Source organism: Coregonus clupeaformis, chromosome 5 (assembly GCF_020615455.1).
Source record: "Coregonus clupeaformis isolate EN_2021a chromosome 5, ASM2061545v1, whole genome shotgun sequence".
Taxonomy (NCBI): Eukaryota; Metazoa; Chordata; class Actinopteri; order Salmoniformes; family Salmonidae; genus Coregonus; species Coregonus clupeaformis.
The window spans coordinates 2,115,473-2,127,215 of NC_059196.1; the positions used below are offsets into that span (position 1 = coordinate 2,115,473).

At 42.5% G+C, this 11,743-nt stretch overlaps 1 protein-coding gene across 2 annotated transcripts; it reads right to left on the reverse strand.

Moving 5' to 3' along the window:
• Positions 1-652: 652 nt before the first annotated feature.
• On the reverse strand, positions 653-11,271 carry LOC121558404 (signal recognition particle receptor subunit alpha-like). Of its 2 annotated transcripts, none has more exons than XM_041871804.2 (14): positions 10,799-11,271; positions 8,945-9,028; positions 8,618-8,781; positions 8,238-8,398; positions 7,890-8,073; positions 7,628-7,784; positions 7,251-7,378; positions 7,008-7,126; positions 5,938-6,024; positions 5,584-5,756; positions 5,110-5,323; positions 4,730-4,893; positions 3,691-3,789; positions 653-1,711 (listed from the first exon to the last, which is right to left on the reverse strand). In XM_041871804.2, exons 1-14 carry the CDS (start codon positions 10,919-10,921, stop codon positions 1,583-1,585), a joined length of 1,986 nt encoding a protein of 661 aa, XP_041727738.1. In that variant the 5' UTR covers positions 10,922-11,271; the 3' UTR covers positions 653-1,582. The 2 variants fall into 2 exon arrangements, with proteins under 2 accessions (XP_041727738.1, XP_041727744.1); XM_041871810.2 differs by having other exon boundaries at positions 7,890-8,052; positions 10,799-11,270.
• Positions 11,272-11,743: the final 472 nt, after the last annotated feature.

Here is an 11,743-nt window from a genome sequence, read left to right on the forward strand (position 1 = left end):
GCCAGCTCAAGGAAGAGTCTTGGTGGTTCCAAACTTCTTCCATTTAAGAATGATGGAGGCCACTTTGTTCTTGGGGACCTTAAATGCTGCAGAAATCTTTTGGTACCCTTCCCCAGATCTTTGCCTCGACACAATCATCTTCTTGGAGCTCCACGGACAATTCCTTCGACCTCATGGCTTAGTTTGTGCTCTGACATGCACTGTCAACTTTATATAGATAGGTGTGTGCCTTTCCAAATCATGTCCAATCAATAGAATTTACCACAGGTGGAATTCAATCAAGGATCAATGGAAACCAGATGCACCTGAGCTCAATTGTCTCATAGCAAAGGGTCTGAATACTTATTTACATAAACATACCTTATCTTTAAATTAGCACATTTCTAAAAACCTGTTTTTCCTTTGTCATTGTGTGTAGATTGAGGGAAAAAAATAATTTAATCAATTTTAGAATAAGGCTGTAACGTAACAAAATGTGGAAAAGGCGAAGGGGTCTGAATAGTTCCCGAATGCCCTGTACACCAGTCGCCGCAATACTTTTCCGTGTTGCCAAGAGATGACAACTGACATTTTGCCATTGTTATCCAGACCACACTATCAGCATTTATGTTCCAAGGTTGGAATTGGAAAACGTATAAAAGTACGTAAGCTATTACAGGCTATCATAGCAGCTTTATTTAGAAATTTTTACATTCTCATAAATTGACAAATCTATATAACTCTCGATTCTCATTGCACTATTGCAAATTAAAGGGACTGGAAAAATGTAAGACTTGTATTTTTGTTTTCAAAATGACAAAGGGGAAGAAATCTAAAGAAAAGCTAAATCAGGCCTGCTAGTGCTCCAGTTATCCAGAGACTAAGGTGTAGATCCTTGAAGACTTAACCCCCCAAAATTTAATAACTCAAGTTCTCTCTTCACCTCCACCACAAACTGAAGGATCATTCAACTAGCAGTCCATCCGGAGACAAACAGAGAAGATAGTTACTGGGTGTAGTACAGGCTTATTGATGAAGTTCTCAGCAGACAGATGGTCACCTGTGCAATGGTGATGCTTCAGGGAGACGGGATAGGCACTATGGTCACTAAGCTTTCCTCGGGGACAGGTGGCTGCTGAAATGTCGCATCCAGCAAGAATTCATACCTGACATTTTCTTGTTGAAGTGACAGGGGAAAACAGACACTATGCCAGGAAGTGAATTTGACAAATCTGAGTAACCTGTGAGTGAGGACAAATATTCTCTATTTGATCAGATAAAGTCAGGAAATGTGTCTCTTGTAGAACTTCACCGCATCATTTTAAAGCTAAACAAAATTGAGGTACTTTTGAATTTGGCCCAACCGTTTACAGATGATGCAAGAGGCTTTCTTAGTACAATTTCTCACTTTCCAAATCTTGCTTAAAAGTCAACGCCCCTTTCCCAGACGGAGCTGGGAGGAAGCTTGTGAGTTTTGCGTTTGGTACTATCTCGTAGTTAGGATGTGAACCGCAGCACAGGGTTAGCACGACCGGACATCAAAGCGCGGTGTTTGGTTGGCTTTGTCATGATGGTGGTGAACACAGATGCGGGCAGCAGCCACTCAGGCCTTCATGAGGGCACCCACCACAGCGCGGGCGTTGAGGCTCCGCAGGTCGTTGTAGGTCTGCCCCGTGCCCACAAACACAATGGGCTGCCCTGTGATGTAGGTCATTGAGATTGCAGCGCCAACCTGAGGGGAGGAGTGACGTCAGCTTTGCAACCACAGAGACTACTGTTCTGACAGAGGACGTCATAAACAGCATTTAAAAAGCTTTGACTTCCCATCAATAAATCATTGTCATAACTTTCATATTTTGTTTACAGCGACTTCTGTTAAACCGAGAGGGGGGTGGAGGGTTCTACTAAGCTATATGGAATTGTTTTAAGATGGTCATACCAAGGATAATTTTGCCATTTGGTTTTGAATTGTAAGACCCCTTGAAATATAAATATACACTACCGGTCTACTCATTCAAGGGTTTTTCTTTATTTTTTACTATTTTCTACATTGTAGAATAATAGTGAAGACAAACTATTAAATAAACACATGGAATCACGTAGTATCCACAAAAGTGTTTAACAAATCAAAATATTTTATATTTGAGATTCTTCAAATAGCCACCCTTTGCCTTTGACAGCTTTGCACACTCTTGGCATTCTCTCAACTAGCTTCATGAGGTAGTCACCTGGAATGCATTTCAATTAACAGGTGTGCGTTCTTAAAAGTTAATTTGTGGAATTTCTTAATGCGTTTGAGCCAATCAGTTGTGTTGTGACAAGGTGGGGGGGGGTATACAGAAGATAGCCCTATTTGGTAAAAGACCAAGTCCATATTATGGCAAGAACAGCTCAAATAAGCAAAGAGAAACAACAGGCCATCATTACTTTAAGACATGAAGGTCAGTCAATACGGAACATTTCAAGAACTTCAAGTGCAGTCGCAAAAACCATCAAGCGCTATGATGAAACTGGCTCTCATGAGGACCGCCACAGGAATGGAAGACCCAGAGTTACCTCTACTGCAGAGGATAAGTTCATTAGAGTTACCAGCCTCAGAAATTGCAGCCAACATAAATGCTTCAGAGTTCAAGTAACAGACACATCTCAACATCAACTGTTCAGAGGATACTATGTGAATCAGGCCTTCATGGTCGAATTGCTGCAAAGAAACCACTACTAAAGGACACCAATAAGAAGAAGAGACTTGCTTGGGCCAAGAAACACGAGCAATATACATTAGACCGGTGGAAATCTGTCCTTTGGTCTGATGAGTCCAAATTTGAGATTTTTGGTTCCAACTGCCATGTCTTTGTGAGACGCGGTGTGGGTGAACGGATGATCTCCGCATGTGTATTTCCCACCGTAACGCATGGAGGGGGTGGTGTTATGGTGTGGGGGTGCTTTGCTGGTGACACTGTGATTTATTTATTATTCAAGGCACACTTAACCAGCATGGCTACCACAGCATTCTGCAGCAATATGCCATCCCATCTGGTTTGGGCTTAGTAGGACTATCATTTGTTTTTCAACAGGACAATGACCCAACACACCTCCAGGCTGTGTAAGGGCTATTTTATCAAGAAGCAGAGTGATGAGTGCTGCATTAGATGACCTGGCCTCCACAATCCCCCAACCTCAACCAAATTGAGATGGTTTGAGATGAGCTGGACCGTAGAGTAAAGGAAAAGCAGCCAACAAGTGCTCAGCATATGTGGGAACTCCTTCAAGACTGTTGGAAAAGCATTCCAGGCAAAGCTGGTTGAGAGAATGCGAAGTGTGTGCAAAGCTGTCATCAAGGCAAAGGGTGGCTATTTGAAGAATCTCATAAAATATTTTGATGTGTTTAATACTTTTTTGGTTACTACATGATTCCATCTGTTATTTCATAGTTTAGATGTCTTCACTATTATTCTACAATGTAGAAAATAGTAAAAAATAAAAACCCTTGAATGAGTAGGTGTTCTAAAACTTTTGACCGGTAGTGTATATATTTGATGAAAGAAATGTTGGGGCCTTACTGCTATTAGCCCATACAAACAGATTGAATAACAGACTCACTACATGGAACAACAGATAGTCCCAACAAAATATAAAAATGTTTATTCTGAAGTGTCTATCCTATATCAGAGATAAGATCAGGAAACGTATTTTATTTAATGACATACGAACCTTGTCATCAATGGTGTCAAACTTGGTGAGAACGATCCCATCGATGAGACGAGGCTTATCAGACATGGAGTGATCAGCCAGCGCCTGGTTAAATTTCACCTGAAAGTAAATTATCGCACTCGTTATACAGTGTGGAGTGCAACATGAGACAGCTATGCAAATCAACAAACAGTTACAGTAGGCGCAGGTAGCCTAGCCATTAAGCAGAGTGGGTCAGTAACCGAAAGGTTGCTGGTTCAAATCCATGAGCCTACTAGGTGAAAAATCTGAGTGTCTGCCGAATGACTGAAATGTAAAATGTGCCCTTTGCACGTCAATATTGAAAATACACCATTTATAATCCGATAGCATAGCCCATTTCAACTTTCTAGGGTTGTAAGTACAGCAAAAGCTCACAGATTTTTCTGCCATTTTAATCCTTGGGTGGGCCGCTTAAGCGTTTCAGGTCACCTAAATCCAAACAGTGTAAAAAAAGCAATCTATTTTCGGGATAGGGAAACACTTTCAGTGTAAACTTAAATGACAAAAAACAGAAAGTATGTTGAAAAGATAAATGGGCCTATACATTTTTTAATAATATCTTTGAGAAGTAACAATAACCCAAATAAAAGCTAGACAGTCAGGGTGAATTGAACATTTTGCAGAATTTACCACTATTCATTTTGTTCTCGTATTAGCAAAACACAGCATTAGCCATGGCAAAATGCATAGAATTGCAGGAAACTAGCTTTAGAACTGATAAGTTCTCTCAGCTCCATGGTAGAATTACAGGAAATTCGCTTTAAAAGAACAAAACATTTCTCAATTTTCTAGAATTGCAGGAAATTGGCTTAGAAATTCTACCGCCAAGATGGGGGCCCCTTTTTGATCCATAAAAACCTGAAGCTATAACATAATCCAAAATAATCTGAAGAGTATCCAAAATGCATGTGAATTAATTTGACAGTTAGTCAGTTTTTTACCTTCTAGGGATCTGCGTTTCAGAGGCAGATTAAACAGTAGGGTGTTAAAATATAACATGTTCTAAAAGGACTCTCACCAGCTGGTCCACAGCCTCGTTGCCCACTAGAGCCTCCCCCACAAACAGCACCAGGTCAGGCATGTTGACAGCTATCAGCTTGGCCAGGGCCGTCATCAGGGGGGTGTTGTCCTGCATCCGCCCAGCAGTGTCCACCAGCACCACATCAAAGGCCTGGTTACGGGCTGGACCGAGAGACAAGGGAGGATTTCTTCACTTGGTTGAATGGACGTCTGACTTGGTCCGTATACTCAGTTTATATGTGGTACATTAAGACACATTCGTGAACCCCTCCTACATATCACCATACATTTAATTGAGGACAGACATAAGAGCTATGGCATACTATGGGGCTAAAATGTATAATCTATGAATGGCAGGCTGGGGCATGGTATGGTTACCATAGGCGATAGCCTCCATGGCGATGCCGGCGGCGTCCTTTCCGTAGCCCTTCTCATAAAGCTGCACTACGGGCCGTCCCCCGTGATCCTGAGGGGGGTGCAGGGAGTTAAGGCGGCGCTGGTGGGTACGCAGCTGCTCTACGGCCCCCGCACGGAATGTGTCACAGGCTGCTATCAGCACGGTGAAACCGTTCTCGATCAGCCAGAAGGAGATCTGCACACAGAGGATTGAGGGTTTCAGCAAATAAAAATAGATTTTCCCTGCTGATTTTTCTGTGCTCTGAATGGGGGCTTCCTAGGTTATCGGTGTCCTATTTATCTAGGTCATGGTTTGGCTTGAAAGTTCCAACCAGGACCTGGTTTGGTTAAATGGATGCAACCCAGGTTTGGAATCCCCAGCAATACCAATGTTTTCAATATGTCGGATTAACAGAAAAAAAACACACAATAAAAACACTCACTGGTAGATCTCACCTTGGCCAGGTTGGTGGACTTGCCGACCCCGTTGACCCCACAGAAGGTGATGACGAAGGGCCTGCGCTGGCTCCGAGCCTCCAGGACGTCTCTCAGGATGTCCACACGCCGCTTGGGCTGTAGGATCTGGACCAGGGAGTCCTGCAGGGCCCCTTTTACTGTTGAGGCCACAGCTAGAGGGAGAGGGGGGCTTTATAAGAGCAAGAGGTATACTCTCAACTGTTGTGCAGCGTCTTTGCATCTCTTTGGGAGAGAGAAGTCTATCTAGTTCACTTCAATCTCTCCACAGTTGAACTCATTCTATTGTGGACTTATTCTATTCTGACTGGCTGGGTGGAAGACAGTTGTACTCACTGGTGAAGGTACCCATGACTTTACCCTCCAGTTTCTTGGCTACAGAGTCACAGAGTTGGGAGGCAATTTCGGCTGCTACATTCTTAGCTGCAAAGAAAAATAGATGAGAAAATTATATGAATACAAGTAGACTGAAGCTTTTCCCTCAGGTGAACTAGGACATGAACAAATCAAGGTCAGCTAGTTATGTACACCCTTATGTATTTATTTGGACAGTGAAGATAAAACATTTGTCTTTATACTCTAGCATTTTGGATTTGAGGTCAAATGTTTCATATGAGGCGACAGTACAGAATGTCACCTTTTATTTGAGGGTATTTTCATACGTATCTGTTTAACTGTTTCGAAATGAGAAGCACGTTATGTATGTAGTCCCCCCATTTAAAGTACATGTGGATGCTACCATGAATTAATCATTAATAATGATGAGTGAGAAAGTTAGTCACAAAGATCCTACCCCCAAGGCATGCTAACCTCTCACCATTACCAATAACAGGGGAGGTTAGCATTTTGGGTGGGGGGTGATATTATCCCTCTAACTTTCTCACTCATCATTATTCACAATTAATTCAGGATTATCTAATGTATAAGTGTTCAGGAACATATTCTATTCACCATAAGTGACTCCAAAATGACGACACATTATTTACCATTCATTTCTACTGGGCACAACATAATCTGTACACAACCAAAACAAAACTTCAAATGCATCCAACAAGTTTGTAGTCACAAGCTTGATGTAGTCATTGCATGCTAGGAATATGGAACCAATACTAAACTTTTGACTACCCCACAAGTGAATTTGTCCAAATACTTATGACACCTTCAAAATGGAGGGACTAGATACATAATGCTTTCATTTCTAAACGGTAAAACAGATATGAAAATACCCCAAAATAAAAAGGTGACATTCTGTACTGTCACCTGATATGAAACATTGTATCTCAAATCCAAAATGCTGGAGTATAGAGCCAAATTAAAAGTTTTAGCTTCACTGTCCAAATAAATACGTAGGGGAGTGTATGTGTTAAGGAACTGATAGTGTAGTGGGGGAACAGAGGACTCCATACCGATGAGGTGGTCCCTCATCTTGTCCAGCACTGGCTCCATGTCCTCCTGGCTCAGACTCTTGGAACCCACCAGGCCCTTGAGCATCCCAAACATCCCCCCAAAAGCACCCTTTTTGGGGCTAAAAAAGAATAGTAAAAAGGATACTTAGACAGGTGCAACAGGGCACAACGTCACATTCATACTATCCATTCCTCAGCCATGCTTCGTATTTTCTGACACATGTAATAATCTAAGGATCTCACATTTTCTTGCTTGTGTCAGCAACTACCACCCTCTCCACCTCATCTTCCTCCTCCATCTCCTCATCTCCCTCGCTGGACTCGTAATCCACGGCGAGCAAGTCACCCTTCATCGAGCTCAGCTGCATTCCCTGGACAACAAGAAAAGGCTTTATTAAGATGTGCAATTCCTATAAACTAAGCACTTCTACACCACATGGGCCTTATTTATCAAGGTACTAACAGAGCATCCCTGAAGGCTATTAGCTCTAGTCTGGTTAAACCAGACTGACCACTGCACTCACCATTATTTCACTTTTCAAATAATGTGAGCACAGAATTCAGTCTGGTACAACCAGGCAATATTAGCTCTGCTGCTCTCAAACCCAACAGGCACATACCGGGTCAGCTTGAGCGTCCAGGCCTTGGTCCCCAGCAACATGGGCTTCATTGCCATTGCTCTGGCTGTAGTCCAGTTCCTTGGTGCTGCTGCCACCCAAGGTCCACACCCGCTTCTCTTTCCCCTTGGGTTTCTCCTTCGCAGGCTTGGGGGATTTACTGGAAGGCAAGAGACAATGTGACTTTCAGTACTGAAACAACTGTCAGTAACATTCCGAATGAAAACTTTAACCACATTGTGTTCCATTCTTCCCCCCCACTCACCTGGGCTTCTCTGCAGGTGCCCCCATGCGCTTGCGTATAAACTCCTCTCTCTTCTTCTGAATGATCTCCTCCTGGGTCAAGCCCTGGTTACCGTTCTCCACTGTCTTCTGGGCACTGGCCGGAGCCTTGGCTTGTTCCCCTTTCACAGGCTCAGCAGTAGGAGCTAGGGGGAAGATATCAGAAACTAACCCCAGCCATACAAAACATTATCAATATCCCCATGAAATTAAAACATGAAGAAAAAAAAAATGTGGGACTGGTTTCAAAACAGAAATTGTGTAAGGAAGAACCATTACAAAGTGCTTGTATTCCAACAAAACCTCCATAATAATCACGTCAAATCCTTACCCTCTTTTTTGGCATTCTTATTCTTCTTGCCACCCTGTTCCTTGCCCTTATCCCCTCCCTTCGTCTCAATCATGGACTTCACAGTTTTCTGGGATTTCAGGGAAGCATTGAAGCTCCTCATGGAGGTGGGACCTCGAGCTTTGCTGCTCTCCTCCGCCTCACTAGAGCACAACAGGACAGTAACATTAGAATCAAAGCATATAGCATTTGACTTGAAGTATTGTGAAATTATATTTTGTACAAGTAGTGTACAGGTCCTTGTAGACCTGTGGGTTGACAACTCAACAGCTGGTTGTGTGTGAGATTCAGCAAATTAGTTTGAAAGTAGAATCTTATCTCTTTATGCACCCTTATCAGCCCTAAGATGTGGCACTGCTTACCGAAGAAGCATTTTGAAGTCATCCTCAAATGCAAAATGGCTGTTCAACAGTGTAAGGGCCCCCTTTTGCTCCAGCTCATTCTTATAGCGATCCCTGAAGTGGAGCTGTACGTCATCTATGAACTTGTCAACATACGTCAGCGTCAGGATTTTTTGAAAACCCACCTGTAAAAAAAAGAAGAAAAAAAAGGAAGAGAAACATGGTCAGTTTGGAGTCCACACCATAAGACTGCATAAGAAGCAAACACTGCTGTATGCTAGTATGGTATTTTCCTTCAAGAAATAGAACTACAGTACATTATAATCACATTTACTATGTGAAACTTACCACAAAAACCAGCTCAAACTCATTATCGAGTTTGTACTTAAGACTCAAGGCGTCATGAGTATAGGAGTTGTTGCCACTGCGTTCCTGAAACAAAATCAGAGAAGCATTAATATTAGGCTACTCAATACTGTAACACAGATCAGAGGTTTTATCACTGAAATGTAATATTTCTCTTGAACATATGTTCTACACTGAACAAAAATATAAATGCAACATGTAAAGTGTTGGTCCAATGTTTCATGAGCTGAAATAAAAGATCCCAGAAATGTTCCATACGCACAAAAAGCTTATTTCTCTCAAATGTTTGGCACAAATTTGTTTACATCCCTGTTAGATGAGCATTTCTCCTTTGCCAACATAATCCATCCACCTAAGAGGTGTGGCATATCAAGAAACGGATTAAACAGGTGCATCTTGTGCTGGGGACAATAAAAGGCCACTTGTGTCACACAACACAATGCCACAGATGTCTCAAGTTTTGAGTGCAATTGGCATGCTGAGCGCAGGAATGTCCATCAGAGCTGTTGCCAGAGAACTTAATGTTCATTTCTCTACCTCCAACGTCATTTTAGAGAATTTAGTAGTATGTCCAACCGGCCTCACAACCGCAGACCACGTGTATGGCGTTGTGTGGGCGAGCAGTTTGCTGATGTCAACGTTGTGAACAAAGTGCCCCGTGGTGACAGTGAGGTTATGGTATGGGCAGGCATAAACTACGGCAACAAACACAATTGCATTTTATCGATGGCAATTTGAATGCACAGAGATACCGCGACGAGATTCTGAGGCCCATTGTCGTGCCATTCATCCGCTGCCATCACCTAATGTTTCAGCATGATAACGCACAGCCCCATGTCACAAGGATCTGTACACAATTCCTGGAAGCTGAAAATGTCCCAGTTCTTCCATGGCCTGCATACTCACCAGACATGTCACCCATTGAGCATGTTTGGTATGCTCTGGATCGACGTGTACGACAGCGTGTTCCAGTTCCCGCAAAAAAAATCCAGCAACTTCGCACCACACAATCAACAGCCTGATCAACTCAATGTGAAGGAGATGTAGCGCTGCATGAGGCAAATGGTGGTCACACCAGATACTGACAGTTTTTTTTAAAATCCAGACCAAGCCACTACCTTTTTAAAAAAAGTATCTGGGATCAACAGATGTATTCCCAGTCATGTGGAATCCATAGATTAGGGCCTAATGAATTTATTGGTCCATTGTAGCTCAATTGGTAGAGCATGGCGCTTGTAACGCCAGGGTAGTGGGTTCGATCCCCGGGACCACCCATACGTAAAAATGTATGCACACATGACTGTAAATCGCTTTGGATAAAAGCGTCTGCTAAATGGCATATTATATTATTATTATTTCAATTGACAGATTTCGTTACATGAACTGTAATTCAGGATGATCTTTGAAACTGTTTAATGTTGCGTTTATATTTTTGTTCAGTATAAACTAGCTACGTAGTAATAGCCTTACATTTTGTGATAATCCCACTAGACTGTGCGATTGTGATGTGGCTGGCAAAATAACCTGTGCGCGTGTAACCCCCAGTTCCCAAATCCCCCATTTCTGTATTACGCAACCATATTCTAGCTAGATCGCTCCTAGCATTAGGTAGCTAGCTAACAAGTGTGCTAACTTTACCAAAACATAAATCATATTTAGTTTAGACAAATTATAAATTTGCATGATGTGTATCTACGAAAGCTACCTAGCTAAATTAACTAGCCAGCTTGTTGACGAAGTGGCGACATTCTGGCGCATGCTGAAAAACAGACCACACACACGGCTAGGCGGCACGGAAACATGACAGGTGTCCCTTGATTTTAAAGCATTTCTCACCTGAAGGATCACGGAGCGGATCAGCGCGTTGACAGGCCCGGTGAAGGATTCAGTAACACCGGTTCCCTGAAAACACCACAACACTATGCCTCCCTTACTGAAGATCGTGAAGAAATCCAGCATCTTGCCACCACGTACACGAGATAATATACCAAGGTAAACGAAAGAAACACTAACAAAAACTTGAAACGTGAGAAGAAAAAAAACACCGCAATAAATATGTGAGCCGAGGATTCTTTTTAAGTGCCTTCCACCTCCAGAAGGAAATCTAATCAGATATACACTATCTGATGAAAAATGTCCTCCCAATTCTAGCTATCTCCACTAAAACGGTTTTAGACACGTCAGTTGCAAGACCAGGAAATGACGTCCTTCTTCTTCTTCAGAGTTTAACGGCTGTTGGCATCCAATATGTGGTAATTACTGCCCCAAACTGGACTATCATTTACATTTTTTACATTTTAGTCATTTAGCAGACGCTTTTATCCAGAGCGACTTAGTGAGTGCATACATTTTTTTTTCTTCATACTGGTCCCCCGAGGGAAACGAACCCACAACCCTGGCGTTGCAAACGCCATGCTCTACCAACTGAGCTACATACGTTATACTTTGTGATACAAAAGGGGAAAAGGAAAATTTGTATTTAAAAAAAAAGACACCCTTCCAACTAACCCTACACTCATTAAAAACCCACTACCCCATTCCACTACTTTTACCCTATCTGCTCCTGCACCATGCCAACGGCCTGAGAGGACGGGACACCACCACTCAACACATCCTGTAAGTCTTCTGAAGTCAAATCTCGTATACCCAAATACTTCTCTGCAGCTGCTGCCACATCTATTTTGTTCTTCTTTGAGTTCGGGTTGGCAAATCGCAACAAACGTTAGGGTGCATACACCGCCACCTATTGTACTGGAGTGTGAGGCCAGTCACAGCCTACCA

Bases quoted from the DNA above. Each gene is read 5' to 3' on its own strand.
- LOC121558404 (XM_041871804.2), bottom strand. From the start codon at position 10,921: ATGCTGGATTTCTTCACGATCTTCAGTAAGGGAGGCATAGTGTTGTGG. The intron at 9,029-10,798 runs GTGAGAAATGCT...ATTTTGTTTCAG, and splicing joins TCCGCTCCGTGATCCTTCAG to GAACGCAGTGGCAACAACTC. The intron at 8,399-8,617 runs GTAAGCAGTGCC...GTTGTGCTCTAG, and splicing joins GACTTCAAAATGCTTCTTCG to TGAGGCGGAGGAGAGCAGCA.